The 17274-nt window shown below is 42.7% G+C and overlaps 1 protein-coding gene and 1 non-coding gene across 2 annotated transcripts in view; both read right to left on the reverse strand.

The window, feature by feature from the left end:
• Positions 1–17274, reverse strand: part of LOC122100140 (anaphase-promoting complex subunit 4-like) — a 57121-nt gene that overhangs the window by 24552 nt on the left and 15295 nt on the right. The window contains 5 exon segments of the mRNA XM_042670537.1: positions 240–337; positions 982–1066; positions 1946–1990; positions 2089–2115; positions 2231–2305. Of these exon segments, the coding sequence (XP_042526471.1) occupies positions 240–337; positions 982–1066; positions 1946–1990; positions 2089–2115; positions 2231–2305 (330 nt within the window).
• Trnaa-ugc lies at positions 4880–4944 on the reverse strand. The gene has a single exon. It is a non-coding gene; the product is annotated as a tRNA-Ala (tRNA).

Below are 17274 nucleotides of genomic sequence, written 5' to 3' on the forward strand. Positions count from 1 at the left end.
TACAACAGCATTCAATATGTACAATTTAGAAACTCCACGTAGATGTTTTATTTTGCTGCCCATTAGAATACAGTGAGATATAGATACAAAACCACAGAGGTGGGGACCCAGCTCAGTGGTGGACAGCATGCTAGTACGTCCTGTCAACCCTCAGCACCAACCACCCCTAAAAAACAACAGAAAAACTAAAACATATTCTTAATCTCTACAATTATGAAATTCCAGTACATAGCTGAAAGTATGAAACCTTTGAAGCATCACCAGTGGAAACCTCTGTGACCACTGATAATGATTTCAAATCACTTGATAGACACAATGCAAGACAAGTGCCAGCAATCTGCAAAATAATCACAAACCCTCACACATGTGGTATCACTGCTAGGGTGCACTTTGTAATACTGGAAGCAACAATTTATACACAACTTTAGAAAGCTGTGACACACACTTCTGGTTTCAGCGATACTCATGTAGCAGGTAAAGGTAGGTAAAGCAGGTAAAGGGCTCCTCCTAGTCACAAAGACCTATAAACATTAAAACGTCTGATCCCAATCCCATCAACAGTTGCACATCAAAGGGTGATGAACAAACAAATTCCCTGAAGGCTATGATATTTTCTACACCTTGGGGAATTGTGAGAGCAAGATGAAAAAGGCTCTGGAGAAGACTGATTTAGCAGTAGTAGGAGACTCAGTACTCAACAAAGAGTGGCTTCCGATAGCTTTCATTAGGCTCCAGTTAAATCATAGTCAAGTGGATCAGATCAATCTTTTCATTACAGGAAAAGGCATGAGTGAAAATTCCACCAAAAGTTTCTCATCTCTATAGTAATATCATTAGTTTAGCTTAAAAATCCTCTAATTATTTAAAAACAAACTGAAACTGAAAAAATAAAAAAACTTACTATGTTATTCTTATTCCATAAGTAAACTAGCCACTATATTTTAAAAGAAATAATACAGGAAACATAAAAGAAAAACTCACCCCTGTGACTCGAGCAATTTTGAACATCCCATAAGCATAAACCTCAATAAATCCAGAGCTTCCTCCAAGGACAAGAATATTTAATCTAATAAAAAAATGTAATAAGCAGAGAACCAGTGAACAACACAGATGATTGTGGGTGTTTTTTTATATTTGTTGATTTTATTTCTACACTATCTTTAAAAAAAATTAGCATGAACTTATAGTACAAAAGTGTTACACTGTGATGTTTACAACATGAATATAATATACTTTGATTAAATTTACTCCTAATCTATATTACTCTTTCTTAACTATCCTCCCTCCCTATCTATTCCTTCCTAAGTTTCTGGAGGGCTTCATGATGGTATTGTCATACATATATATTCACCTTCCCTTGCCATCTCTTTGTCCTTTCTCCCTCCTGCTGGTTCCTCTTCTCTCTTTTAGATGACTGTGATTTTTTTAGCCAAAATATCAATTGTTACTGCTTTCATCTAATCTAAGTGCTAAAATTCCTCTTTGGGGAAAACTGAAACACTAAGCAAACACAGCAACTCTGAATATTCAATCACAGCAGGCCATTTCTTTTGTTTCCGAAGAAAAATATATATTTCTTATAGCTAACATTAAGCATTTATAGTAACATAACATACTAATAATTGTATTCACATACAGCCAATAACAAAAGTTTTATTATGGATATAACACAATGAAGAACTTGGATAATTAAAATGGAAATTTTAAAAATTCTAGTACTATCCCCTTTTACTTATTAAAAACAAGTATACTGCATTACTGCTAACACATGAAACAAAGAATGAGCACACAGTAAAAACAGCAAGACGGTGACATCTATTATTTGAAGACACTGAGTGTCTACAATGAGATAACATAACAAAAGATTTGCTCCTGACAATTTGGAAATGTTCCTCCAATATGAAAAGGGACTTAAAGAAATCAGACTTATTTAAATTGGATTTACCTGACATCTCCCAAGAGTTTAATAATTTCATCAGAATTCTCCTCACTACAATATAAAAATAAATTGAGTCATCTTTCAACCATGTTCTTTCAACTAAAAAAAAACATTATTTTATTTGAAAACAACAAAAAAGTATATCTTACCTAAATATTTTTGAGGTGCTGCTATAACTGAGAGAATAGAGAGACAAAGGTAAAATGATACTCATGAGAGAAGTATGTACCAATATTTAAAGCAGATTAACCTGCAAGATTAAGTCCAAAGAAATACAACTCTGATACTTACTTTTTTGGTAATTTGAGCAGCTTAGGTAAGAGAAGGTTTGTCTCATCTTCAGCATTATTGAAGGATGTTCGAACACTAAAAGGAAGGGGAACCAGGCATTACACAAACAGTAAAAAGTTACTTCTCTTTCTATTAAAAATATATTTTTTAAAGACTCATTCCATAACATTAAGAAGTAAACATATGCCAGACACCCTGGCTCATGGCTCATGTCTATAATCCTAGCTACTCAGCAGGCTGAAATATAAGTGTCACCATTCAAAGCCAGCCGGGGCAGGAAAGTCAGTGAGACTCTTATCTCCAATAAGCCACCAGAAAACCAGAAGTGGTGCTGTGGCTCAATTGGTAGAGGGCTATCCTTGAGCTAAAGAGCTCAGGAACAGAGCCCAGGCCCAGAGTTGAAGCCCCATAACCAACAACAACAACAAAAATTAAAGATATGGCACAAATAGTTTACCTGTCGAATAATCACAAATAAGAAATGATAAGAACAGAAATTTCTTTTGTTTGTAAAAACAAATTGACATACTGTTATTCAACAGTTTTCTTGGGCTGGGAAGGTGGCTCAGTGATAGAGCGCTTGCCTTGCATACATGAGGCCCTGGGTTCGATTCCTCAGCACCACATAAGCAGAAAAAAAAAGGTCAGAAGTCGCGCTGTGGCTCAAGTGGTAGAGCATTCGCCTTGAGCTGAAGAGCTGAGGGACAGTGCCCAGGCCCAGAGTTTAGGCCCCACAACTGGACCCAAAACAAAACCAAAAACAAAAACAGTTTTCTTAGCATAAAATACCTTCGGCTAGGTGTCTGTAATCCTAGCTGCTCAAGAGGCTGAGATCTGAGGACCATGGTTCAAAGCCAGCCTGGGCAGGAAAGTCTGTGGGACTCTTATCTCCCATTAACCACCAGAGAACAGGAAGTGGAGCTGTGCCTCAAAGTAACAGAGCTCTAGCCTTCAGCATGAAAGCTTAGGAACAGCACTTAGGCCCTGAGTTCAAGCTCTTATGACAGATAAAAACAAAAACAAAAACACACAAAAAAATCCACCTTTCATATATACTCAGTATTGGGATACTGAAAATATATGATTTTTTAACTCAAATCTAAGAAATTTTGCTACTAAAAGTAACTTTAGAGAACAGTGCAATTAATATATCATTTAATTACTGGTTCTATGGCTTACATACATTTGCCATCTGACAAGACAGCAGGTACAAGAGACTATATCATAAACTTTGCAACAGTCTCAGTAGCTGGGATAACAGCATGTGGGATTATAGGCATGTACTACTGCACTTGGCTTATAAATAGGTTTATTTCCCCTTGTCATTCTCAAATAAGACTGGAAACAGATAAGCTAGCAAATGAAAGAATGGGAACTTAGAAGTATTTTTCACACTTTTACACAAAGTAGTTGTCCTGAGTTTCTAGACTTAACAGGAAACAATTCTAAACCATGAGTACCAAGTATTGAGAACACAGCAAGTAAGTGAGCTGGGATAGGAAGTACAAATATGGTCTGCTTCTCTCACTTTCTAGAAGATTCACTGATTACCTGATGATGGATTAATCGCTGTGGGTTCAAATGCCAGGCTACCACCTTGTTATCTATTTCTTTCAGGCCCTTCATCAAGTTGTCAGTTAACATTCAGGATTTACAAATTTATTTGATATCAAGTTAGTAAAATTTAATCAGTAAGGAGGAGGTGAGGGAAAAAATGTATTTTTTTAGGGGGGTGGTTGGTAGTGGGGCTTGAACTCTGGGCCTTGAACTCTAGCCTGGGTGCTGTCCCTCAACTCTTCATCTCAAGGCGAGTGCTCTACAACTTGAGCCACAGCACCAATTCCGGTTTTGTGGTAGTGAATTGGAGATAAGAGTCTCATGGACTTGCCTGCTCAGGCTGGCTTTGAGTGGTGATGCTCAGATCTTAGCCTCTTGAATAGCTAGGATTACAGGCGTGAGCCACAGTCTCCCTGCAGAAAAGTAAATTTTTTAATCCTCCCTTCCCCAAATTCAACATCACCCAGATTCACTAGCCCCTCAGTCTACCTTTACTGTAAGCTATTTTGAAAGCATTTTTGGAAATTTTACTTCTAGTAATTAATCTAAGGAGTAATTACACAGAGTTATTCCAAATTCTCAGAATGTTTATACAACATTGCTTATAAAAACTCAAAACTGACAATTATCTAAAACCACCACAGGAGTCATATTTAGTAAATTATAATATATGAAAATAGTGAATTGCTATGCAGTCATTTAACATTAATGTGATAAACCTATCTCTTTTGAGCCAAAAAGAAAAAAATTTGTACGAAAATAGGAAGCATCATTAACTTTAAAAAATTGTATTGTTATTATAAAGGTGATGTACAGAGGGTTTACAGCTCACTGACTTAATAAAAGTGCACACATAGATCTATATTTGCACATATCTTATCAAGCAACTTGGAAAAGAGTTCACCAAAATAAAAGCAGTTGCTACTTTTCAATGATAAGCTTTCAAAGAATATTATTTATTTATTTATTTTGGGTCCAGTAGTGGGGCCTGAACTCTGGGCCTGGGTGCTCTCCCTTAGCTCTTCAGCTCAAGGCTAGCACTCTACCACTTGAGCCACAGCACCACATCTGGCTTTTTTCTTTTTGCTTATGTGGTGCTGGGGAATCGAACCCAGGGCCTCATGCTTGCAAGGCAAGTGCTCTACCACTGAGCCACCTTCCCAGCCTGTCAAAGAATTTTAAGTCCTTACATTTACCTAGAAAAAAATTAAGCAATGAAGAATATATATTCACTTTACAAAAGCAATTCGCTTTTTTCTTAGAGTACTAAAAATGATGCAGACAAAGTTGACACTAGGATTTAGTAGTTTACAGAGCTGACTGTATGTGTACCACAGCTCAGGAAAGGACTGTCACTGTGAAACACCTGGCAGAGAAGTTCAGTCATCATAGCCCTACCAGCCACGATAGAAGAGGTAGCAAGAGGCAAAAGACCACACAGAAATGAAAGAACTGGAGTCAAAGCAGGGGGTCCTCATGTTTGACCTACTTTTTTACATTATGCATATCATATTCACACTTATTCATACATATTCATAAGAATGCTTCCGAGGCTGTACAATTACCGCTAAAATATTTTCTGGGTAAAAGGCCATGATGGCACTGATTAGACTGGCAAACAGCAGCTGGTGCTTGACCAAAGGGTAGAGGACAGGAGTATAGAAAGAACAAAGTTAGAGTTTACTGCAGTTATCTTTGCGAAGAAGCCAGATTTTTCCAAAGAGGTATCTCCAACAGACAGAATTCCAGCTATGAAAAATGTTAAACCATTAAAAAAAAATTCCAAAGTACGGGGCTGGGAAGGTAGCTCAGTGGTAGAGCACTTGCCTTGCATGTCTAAGGCCCTGGGTTTGATTCCTCAGCACCACATAAGCAAAAAATAAAAAAAGCCACAAGTGGCACTGTGGCTCAAGTGGTAGAGTGCTAGCCTTGAGCTGAAGAGCTGACGGACAGCACCCAGGCCCAGAGTTCAGGCCTCACAATTGGAAACCCCCCCCCCCAAAAAAAAAGAAATCTAATTTTTCCCAATATTGGATTTTGTGATACTTGTTTACAACCAGAATATACACTGATAATCTTTGGGTTTTGTTTGTTTTTTGGGTCCGGTCATGGGGCCTGAACTCTGGGCCTGGGTGCTGCCCCTCAGCTCTTCAGCTCAAGGCTAGCACCCTACCACTTGAGCCACAGCACCACTTCTGGCTTTTTTCTTTTTACTTATGTGGCGTTGAGGAATCTAACCCAGGGCTTCATGCATGCAAGGCAAGCGCTCTACCACTGAGCCACGTTCCCAGCACCTACACTGATAATCTTGATAATTAAATGTCTCTTTAATTATAAACATACAAATTTAGCACTGGGAAGGTGGCTCAGTGATAGAGCGCTTGCCTTGCATGCATGAGGCCCTGGATTTGAATCCTCAGCACCACTTAAGCAGAAAAATTAGGAAGTGATGCTGTGGCTCAAGTGGTAGGGCGCTAGCCTTGAGCTGAAGAGCTGAGGAACAGTGCCCAGGCTCAGAGTTCAAGCCCCATGACTGGACCAAAAAAAACAAAAAACAAAAAATCCAAAGGAAAGACTGACACCGTCCAATAGAAGAAGTGTACTCATTATCTGAAATGAAATGGTAACCCCTCTGTACAGCAGTATAATAATAAATTATTTTTTAAAATTCCAAACTGTCATTCGTAATTTTAGTATATACTAAGAATAATTACTTCTTTCTTTCTTTCTTTTTTCTGGTCGTGGGGCCTGAACTCTGTGCCTCAGCTGTCCCTCAGCTCTTCAGCTCAAGGCTAGCGCTCTACCACTTGAGACTCAGTCCTACTTCCGGCTTTTTCTGCTTATGTGGTGCTGAGGAATTGAACCCAGAGCCTCATGCATGCAAAGCAAGCACTCTACCACTGAGCCACCTTCTCAGACCAATTACTTCTTTCGGAAAACAGACTTTATATTCAGCATACTCTTTATGAAAATGAAAATCTTTTTTATATTATTATTATTATTATTACATTTGCCATCTGGTCTCCAAGTCAGACAGGTCACTTCCTTTCCTGTATTTTCATTTGGTGGAAAACTCCAAACTCGATGAAAACTTGCAAGTCTATGAAGCAAAACCTAGGATAAAACAGATAACAATGGCAGAATATTAAAAACACATCTTCAGAATAAAATAAATCTAGATCTCTCACTAAAATCTTTTAAATAATCTCTTAGATATAATATTTACCTACTAGAAGAGGAACGAACATGAGTATTTTCAAAGAAATAGGTGAAATGAAAAGGTCCACTTTTACTCCATATTCTAAATATTTTCCTATCTTTCCTTTGGACAAGAGACTTACCTTTCAGAAGGGAAGGAGACAATAAAGACAGAACACATACAATATTAAAAGTATAGCTGTGCGAAGAGTTTGAATTGAAGGCATGGCTCAAGTGGTAGAACACCATCCGTGACCAAAAAAAAAAAAGCTGAGAGCACAATGCCCTGAATTCAAGCCCTAGTACTAAAAATAATAATAATAAGGATGGGAATGTGGCTTAGTGGCAGAATGTTCGCCTAGTATACATGAAGCCCTGTATTCAATTCCTCAGCATCACATAAACAGAAAAAGCCAGAAGTGGCACTGTGGCTCACTGGCTCAAAGTGGTAGAACACTAGCCTTGAGTGAAAGACCTCAGGGACAGCACCCAGGCCCTGACTTCAAACCCCATGACTGGCCCCCCCCAAAACTGTATTCCTTTCAGATTCTGGGTCCTGAGGGTGTAAGGCTTATTTTTATTTTTTAAATTAAAATGATGTACAAAGGGGTTACAGTAAGAGGATCTATTTTTCATCTTGCCTAAGTGATTCTTGAGTCTTAGGCCACCTCTATCTGGTAACAGCTTTCCTTTCTGCACAAGCTGGACCATACTTACCTCCCCAAGATGAAAGAAATGAGAAGGAGAGAAGGGAACCAGGAAAGCTCAGTGGAAGGAGGGCTTCATGTTTCCAAGCAAAGGAAATCATCAAGCCAAAAGAAACCTTTTTATTGGCTGGGTGCCAGTCTCATGCCTGTGATCCTAGCTACTTAGGAGGCTGAGATCTGAGGATCACGGTTCAAAGCCAGCCCAGGCAAGAACATCCTTGACACTCTTATCTCCAATTAAACACCAGAAAACCAGAAGTGGTGCTGAGGCTCAAGTGGTAGAGCACTTGCCTTGAGCTGACGGGCAGAAGGACAGCGCCCAGACCCAGAGTTCAAACCCAAGGACTGGTTCCCCCCCCAAAAATAAATAAATAATCCTTTTTTGGTTAAGTCCCAGGTTCATGCAATTTATTGACAAAGCAAAGAGAGAAAAAAAAAGATAATTAAATAAGTGCAAATCATTCGCTACAAGACATCTTAGCATTTAATTTAACCTGAGTTCCTAGGATCTTACACAAGTCACAAACTTCCATTCTCACAGTAGTAAATGCCCAAACTGGAAGGTAAAGATGATGCCCTAAACTCTTAATGCTCCAAAACTAAAATGGTCCTGACTTCTAACCTCTATGCAACCAGTTAAGGCAGAAAAAAGTCTCAGATGTGCAAAAGCTCCTGAAAAGACTTCTCACCCTACTTACCCAACTTAGATCCTAAAAACAGCCTTATCACCCTGTGTCTTAATTCACAGTGCAAAGCATCCTACATCCCTGGTGGTATCAGTCACCAGAAGGAACCCAGGATTCCCAGGAACTGCTACCTCCTGGGCGTGACCCACTAATGAAGCATCTCCACCACTCATTACTTCTGAAACCCTTCTTCTGTGCCACTGGAAATCACAGTCAGTTAATCACCATAATGCCCCATTTGTTTATTTTTTTCCTCTGAAAAGTGCTTCTCACACTACTTCCCTGTAATATGCTCAGGAGAAGGCCATTTTGCAAACTGCAGTCCCCTGCACTATTACTACTGAGAAAAGCAGATGTCCTCTTTAATGTTCCCTGGCATTTCTGGATGACTTCTCTTCTCCAAATATCCCATAACTGATTAAATACAATTTTGATCACTTCCTACCTTCTCTTGATTCTAGGCATGTACAAAATCCTAGGTCATTCCCCTTCTCCTTGAAGACGTGGACTCTTGGCACACTCATACTTCTCAACTCAACTGTCATCAAAGTGACAGTTCTCAATTATGTTTTCTTCAATGATCACAGTTTCTACCTTACCTCAGCCACAGCTAAAAATCACACCTTTGGTCTGATGACTACAATGCTATTAAAATCTATTTCAAACTTCCATTCCCACTTTCCATCCAGTGCTTCTCTTTCAGCTCCTATTTATGATACCACCTAACCAGGATATACAATCCATTAAATCTAGCACTGACTTGTGCTTTACTCCACACATACCTTCACTTCCCACCTTGATCAGGTGAGAATCAAAAGTTCATCATTCTTTGACTTAGAAAAATAGTCTCAATGTTCTCCATATAAAAATGCAGATTTCCTAATACTATGTACAATACAATTCCTTATTATTTAAAAATATCTTGAAGAGTATAATTTTGCATTATTTATTTGTAAATGTATATCTTTTCTGTGTTCTTTTTGTTTGTCTATGTATTTTTTGGGGGAACATAATTTATACCTTCATTTTTTAAACTTTATTTTATTTTTTTTGCCTGTCATGGGGCCTGTACTCTGGGCCTGGGCGCTGTCCCTGTACCACTTGAGCCACAGCTCCATGTCTGGTTTTTTCTGCTTATGTGGTACTGAGGAAGTGAACCCAGGGACTCATGCATGTAAGGCAAGCAGTCTACCACTGAGCCACCCTCCCAGCCCCATACCTTCATTTTTACATTGCGTGGTTTAGTCAGAAGTTTGGTATGATTATTAAAAATAGTGTTTACTACTGTAAACGGTATCTTTTCAGTGATTACATTTTCTAGATCTAATATGGAATATGCTCATGTAGTAAATTTATAATCCAACCTAAAGTATTTTAGTATTGTCCAGATAAAAATTTCATTAAATTTCAAAAAAAGAATTCAAAAGAATTTCCTTTCAGTATTTTTTCCAATTCTTAGCATTGTACAGAAGAACATCAAAGCACATGAATCATTATGCAAATATAATAAATGAAAATAAAAAGGTCAGTCCCGTTACTCCACTCCTTGCATATAACATGAACTCCTTTGCACATGAGCAAAATAATCCTGGTTAAACCCAATGGTGCCTGCACCAACACTGCCAAATGGAATGAATAAATGTGTACACTTGCTGATTTCTCTAAAATTATAGAATCATTAGCTTCATAAAGCAATTAAGAAACCAGCAACCCTGCTGGGATTGGATACCTGCCTTGTCAGCTTTCTCACATATCTTTGTCTTCCTCTAACTCCCAAAGTTATCTTTTGCATAGTTACTCAAGGTCAATTCCCTCCTTGCTTAGAGAAATAAAAGCAACAATGATCACTCACACTCAACATGGTAATACTGATGCCTATATTCTCTACCTTCCCTCTTACTGCCATGGCTGTACTACCACTGACACTACTCTTAAGAGCCATGACAAATTTCCAAAGCATCCTGGGAGATGGAAAAGGGAAGATTCCTATAGGGCCCTGAGAAAGTAGATGTTAAAACCTTAATGGCTGGATCAACATGGTGATGAAGCATTGCAGACTGCTAAGATTTCCTTATCAACCTTCTTTTCCCCACTTTGCTCCCAGAGCATGACTTTACCTGGTCACTATTGGGAAAACTTCCCCAAAGGCTTAAACAGAAAACCTGCACACTGATGAAGATTTCCTTACAAGATGTCTGTGAGGTAGTCATACCTCTGGGTGGAAAGTTGAATACTATTAGCTCCAACCTGAAGCATCTCCACATTTCTCATGTAAAATTAACAATGCTAATAGACAACGTTCACAGAAATGGTCTCAGGAATCCAGAGAAACATCCTCTCTTTCTTTATATGGAAATGTCATTTTACTAATGGGGGCTGGCTAACTTAAACCTAGGTAAAGAGACATGGATAATCGCACAGAAATCCTCAGGCCTACCCCTTAAGCAGCTTTGGCCCTGCACATTTACTGCAAGGCTGGGCAAGAACTCATCTTTGTTTTGCTGCCTCGGATATGGCCCACAGCCCTGCCAGGATGACTGCCTGCTGCGGGGGCACAACGGTGTGACCATGTTCCACCGGGTCCCGGAGATGTGGTCCTTTGCAGATGTGAGCCGTCTCACTTGAAGTGGACGGCCGTCCCGAGAGGCTGAGGTGGGTGGTCGGCCGGGCCTGCATGCGGGGAGACCCAGGCCCGGGCAGGGCTGGAGCTGGTGAGTCAGATGAAAGGCCTCAGCCTCCAACAGCATCTTTTCCTTCTCTCTCTTTATCCTCCCCGGTTTCATGCAGCCTCCCAGTGCCCCACACGCGGCAAAGACCAGCACAGCTCTGGCTTCGAGAAGGAAATCTTCACAGTGGGGTTGTTCATATTTTCCCCCACAGGGGAGATGAGAGACAAGGCTCGTGGCATTCACATTTTTGAAACCCACACATGTCTGGAAAGCTGCTAAGGATAGGCTGGAGGGAAAATCCAAAGCTTCACTTGGCAAGTTGAACTCAGAGGTTAGAAGTTCTTTGGTTACAGCCATGTGGCCCTTGGGGTTCTGTGGGGTTAAGCTGGGAGCTGCTCAGCAGGGAGTCCCGGGAGCCAGGGCATGGGAAGAGTGATCTGGACTTGTCTGCCGAGATGTATCCCTCAGAGAGCAGGGGCAGAGCCACAGAGAGGAGAAGGTCTACAGGCCAACCCACCTGGACCCTCTGAGCTGTGAGTCTGTGCACCACCATTCTGAGCTCAGAGGGTCAAAGCTGCTCTAAGAGAGACAATGGCCTGCTCATATCTAGTTAAAGCAGATGAAGCAGAAGGCACTGAAGCAGACAATTTCCTGTGTTCAAGACACCCAGCCCTGCTTCCACACCTACTGTGTGAGTGTGAAGGTTTTCCTGTCAGACCCGTGACAACAGGGGCAGTCCACTGTCCATGCAGACATGTCCCCATGCATGCTCACGTATCCATCCATATACCCATGACCCCATGCGTGCATACATGTCCCCTTCCACACACCATGCATGTCCCCATCCATGCACATATGTCCCCTTCTATGCACATATGTCCCCGTCCATACACACGTCTCCATCCATACAGCATGTCCCCATCCATGCACACATGTCCCCTTCCATGCACACATGTCCCTGTTCATGCACATATACATACATACAAGGGATATAATCCCTTGTCCATGGAGAACAGTGTGTTCTTCTGTGGAAAAGAGGTCAAGCAGGCCACAGGGCCCACGGTCTATTCCACAGATCTTTTTCAGCTGCTAGAGCAGGCAGGGCCTTGCGTGCATGTGGCGTGCCCATCCTCTGGCTCATTAGAATGGAGGTATAGAATATACGTTCACTCTCCTCCAGCTTTCTGGCAGCTCTAAATGGGTGAGTTCCAGCTCTCACGCATGTCTGAGCCCAGGCCTCCGTTTCTCCCCTCTCTATGTGCTGCTTCCACACCTGGGCTCTGCTCAGCACATGGGTTTCTGGGGAATTTCCCTCTCTTTCCTCACAAAACCCACCAACATGGTGCACCTGGGGCGAGGGCCATGCACAGCTGCTCAGTACCCAGCATGGGTGGCTTTCCCTTTGTTGCCTGGCCGGGGTACTGCTGCTGTCTCTCACCACCAAGAGCCTCCCACAGGCTGGGCCACCCATTCCTGGGATCCCAAATCCTTCCACATTGCTAATCAAGAATGTCTGGTGCCCTGGAGCCAGCTCCAGGCCCGATTCTTCTTCCTGCCTCTCTGGGCTTCTGGGAAATGATGTGGACAGGACAGGTGGAAGTGTGCTGGCCAGACATCAGCACATCGCCTCTGTCCCTTCTCCTTACCCAGCTCGGCCAATTGTGGTTCCTGACCCTTCTCAGGCTCAAGCCCCCATCCTGTCACCCTCCTCACACAAAGCCTTCCAGACTTGGTCCTGCTGGCCACAGAGAGCAGCCCTTCACGCAGAGCCCCTGCAATGACCACAAACAGGGTGGGCGGAGGGGGAATCGGCACACAGACATATGCACTCACATGTACACGTGCATACACCCCTTCTTACTCTTCCAGTTCTGGATAAACTGGGTTGATTTCTTTGTTGTTGTTGGAAGTAAAGATTCAGTTCCATCTTGTTTTATATTATACATTTAGAAAGCAGATAGAATTGTTTAAACAAAACTACAAGAGTTCTGATCACAGATGGTGTGTTCTGCTGTTCTCTGCTCCTCTCCTCCTCCTCCTCCTCCCCCTATTGCTCTTCCTCTCCCTCCTCCTCCTTCCTTTCCTATTCCTCCTCCTTCTCTTCTTCTTCCTCCTATTACAGGAAAACAGACTGGATCTAGCTTTATGTATGCACAGACCCACTGGAGTTTCTACTCCACACTCTGCACCCCGCTCACCTGACAGGGGTCCCTTCCTTTGATCAGCAGAGTGCCCAGTGTTTCAGGACCCCCTTCCCACTATGGGATGAGCACCAGTGTTTGGCGTTTGGTGTTACATCAAGGGTCACAGTTTCTGGAAAATTCCTCACAAGCTGGCTCTCTGAGCCACTTGATAGTGGCAGGCTTTCCTTATCACTTCTTCTAACTTTTAATGTCCATTTGCACATCTTTTCAATAGACCATATTGCTTAATGAATTGTTTTATACATAGAACAGTTTTTGATGATTTGAGGCAAGGCAGTTATAAAAGAGGCACTATGAAGTTATTATTTTTTAATTCTGTGAAATTAATCATAATTGATATTCTTCTCTGGTGCCTTGAGCTGTAGGCCTACTCCCGGCCCTCTAGCCATTCTCAGGGCCTCCTCCATTGGTGAGTTCACTACTTGGGTCTCCTCTATCATGAGTTCTCACCACCCAGGGCCTCCTCTATCATGCGTTCTTACTACCCAAGGCCTCCTCCATCGGTAAGTACCCCACCCAGGGGCTCCTCCATCAATGAGTTCTCACCACTCAAGGCCTCCTACATCAGTGATTTCTCACCACCTGGGGCCTCCTCCATTGGTGAATTAACCACTTGGGCCTCCTCCATCTGTGAGTTCTCACCACCTGGGGCCTCCTCCATCTGTGAGTTCTCACCATCTGGGCCTCCTCCATCTGTGAGTTCTCACCACCTGGGGCCTCCTCCATCTGTGAATTCTCACCACCCAGGGCCTCCTCCATCAAGGAGCTCATCACTCAGCTCTCTGGTGGTCTCTACTCTAGGATGGGCAGCTGCACAGACAGAATCTTCCCGAGCTCATCTTCACGTCTTGTATCTCAATGCATCCAGGCCACCCCAGGGTGCTCCATGCTCATGTCTGCCTTCCTTCACCCTGCACTGTTTGCTGTTCCTCTGAAATCCATTTCTCATGTTCCTAGACCTTGCATTTATCTTTGGACCTCAGATCCCTTTCCCCCCCTCCCCGACCCTGTACCATCCCCTCCCCATCCCTACCCCCTCCCCACCCCCTCCTCCCCAACTCTCCCCATGCCACCCTCCTCACCCTCACCCCATCCCTACCCCCTCCCCAGCCCCCTTCCTGCCCTTGCCCTTTGCAGTTGTCAAGCAGGGCACCTGGGATGGTTGCACAGGTGCCCTGTGCAGGAAGTGATTCAGACGTTGCTGGGATTGAGTGGAAAAATAAGTAAGACTAAAACAATGTGGAGCTGAAAGTGTCATTTGGTGGTAGAGTGTTTGTCTAGTCTCTGGGAAAAATGAAAGAAAAGGTAAGTAATAATATTCCAGAACCAAGAAGTGCCATCACTGAATATTTTTTTAACCACTGTATGAACTTCACAGCAAACTGGAGATGACAAGAGTTGGTGAACTTGCAGACAGATTAATAATACCATTGATCAATCCGTCAATTTTATTCTTCCTGGCTCTCTGCCTGGAGAGAATTTCCTGACTGCAGTTTAAAAAAAAAATGAAGAGTTCAAGCACAGCACAGAAATAAAGAAAGAAGGGTAAGAAATGAAGGAAAATAGGAAGAGCTGCATAAATCTAATTAGAGTTCCAAAAGACAGTAATGGGGGAGGGGAGAATAAAGCTATGATAACTAAAAACTCAAGTATAATGAAAATACACAGACTTCAAGTTCCAAGAAGCTTGCATGCCTCAAGAAATTTTAATATAAGCCCCGCACACCTAGTTAACATCATCAGATTCAGAAGTGACTCCTTCAACGGAACCAGCATCAGCCATACAACATTTGCTTTTCCTGCAAGAGGCCAAAGGAAACTGAGAAACACACAAACAAACAAAAGTATTAAGTGCTGGGGAAATAAAAGGTACAAATAACTTCAAATGAGAAGAAAATGGAAGAGCATCTCTAAAGTGCTGGGGGAAGAAAAAAAAAGAGGAAAACACTGTCAATCCAGAATTTAGTAAAAGAAACAAAATTCTTCAGGAATGACAGTAAAGGAAGGGTATTTTAAGGTAAGGAAAGCTGACTGTACGAACAACCCGCAGGCTGAAGGAAAATAGTATCAAATGAGAACTCGATCTCCAAGGAGACACCACAGTACAGAGAAAGAAAAAAGAAAAAATGAATGGCAAATGATGACATATAAGAGATTATGTATTAGTCTTCTCCCGGTCTGGCAGATAGTATCACCATTTATGAGAATATAACTGACTGATGGCATAAGAAAGGATTTATAGCCGGGTGCCAGTGGCTCATGCCTGTCATCCCAGCCACTCAGGAGGTTGAGATCAGAGGATCGCAGCTCAAAGCCAGGCCAGGCAGGAAAGTCCATGAGACCTCTTATCTCCAATGAACTACCAGAAAACTGGAAGTGGAGCTGGGCTCAAGTGGTAGAGTTGCTAGCTTTGAGTGAAAGAGCTCAAGGACAGCACCCAGGCCCTGAGTTCAAGGCCAGGACTGTCAAAAATATCAAACTGTGATGATACTGTAACAAAAATAGAGGAACATTTCCCAGAGCAACACCAAGCTAGACTCCAGAGTTTCCAGGGTGCAATCCCATCCGTACGCACTTCTAGAACAGACAGACTGTAATGCTCAGGGACCTGGCTCGGACGGATGGCTGCCTGGAGGGTTGAGTCAGACAGTGAAATGGGACACAGGGGAGTTGGGAATGCTCTGTCTTGGTGGGGACGCCATATGAACATCTGTGGAAAGTCACTGACCTGTGTGTAAAAGAAATACCCGACTTGCATTTGACAGCACTGGGATTTGAACTCAGGGCCTTGTGATGGCTGGACTGCATTCTGCTACTGAACCAAACCTGCAGCCCCCCCACCTTTTTGCACTGATTATTTATAAGAGCGGCTCTTGCTTGTGGCAGATGCCTGGACCTTGATCTGCCTATTTACCACTCCCCAGGAGAGCTGGGTTGACAACAGCACACCACTGTCCAGCCTCTGCCACCAGGATGGAGTCCTGAGGACTTTTCCACCGAGGCTAGCCTGAGACCACAGACCTCAGGACCTCAGCCTCCCATGCAAATGGGAGGACAGATAACATGCTAACATGCCAACCACTGGTGGGGAATGAGTCCTTAAGGCTGGCCTCGAACCTCAATCCTCCTCATCTCATCCTCCTTGGCAGATAGAATTATCATGGTAAGCCACTGCTACCCAGCTCCTAACATTTCTGAAAACAAAGACCATTTTGCCTTTTTTTTCCATCAAAGTAACAAACTTTACCAACTGGCATTCATGTAGGAAAGGCCAAAGGTTAAAGACTCAAATGAAGTAAGGGCCTGGGTCACTGGGTGTAAGCATTCCTATACACTCTGAGCACAGACTTCCAACAGCCACACCGGCATTCTTATGTAACTGTTCCTCAATTTTATTGATCATCCATGAAGTTTAATGATCTCAAAGTCTGGTTTCTAAAGTTCTCTTGGAGATCTGAGGAAGTTGTTGTTTTTTTTTTTTTTTTTTTGAGTGGAGGGGGGGGAGACAGACAGACAGACAGACAGACAGACAGACAGACAGACAGACACACACACACACACACACACACACACTGCTCTTATTCCCATCCCCTGAGGTGCTCAGAACGCAAGCACAGAAAAGACTCAGGTGAGCCTTCGTGCTCAGGGCAGTGATCAAGAAGCATCCACAGCCACCAAGAAACCCAAGTTGTCCATCCAAATCCACCCATCCCATCAGTCAGCATTACCTGTCCCTGTCCTGGAGATAGTTCATTTTCCCGTGACAAATAAACTCTGGCCAGAGCACGGGGCGGTGGGGCCTGTCCCACAATCTCCACCCATCTCACCGGCTAACTGGGTGGAGGGAGAGTGGGCTTCTACCCTCACCATGATCTGTGGAAAGACTCAAGGAGATGCCCTCCTGGAAGGACCTGGAACCCAGCCAGCCAGCACCCCAACCCCGCAGTGTGTTTGCTTTCTTCTCACCTTCCTGTGTGCCTTCTAACTCATCCCCTTCACACACACACAGAAGGATTTAGTTCC

This window comes from Dipodomys spectabilis, unplaced genomic scaffold (assembly GCF_019054845.1).
Source record: "Dipodomys spectabilis isolate Male_0828 unplaced genomic scaffold, ASM1905484v1 ptg000566l, whole genome shotgun sequence".
NCBI lineage: Eukaryota > Metazoa > Chordata > Mammalia > Rodentia > Heteromyidae > Dipodomys > Dipodomys spectabilis.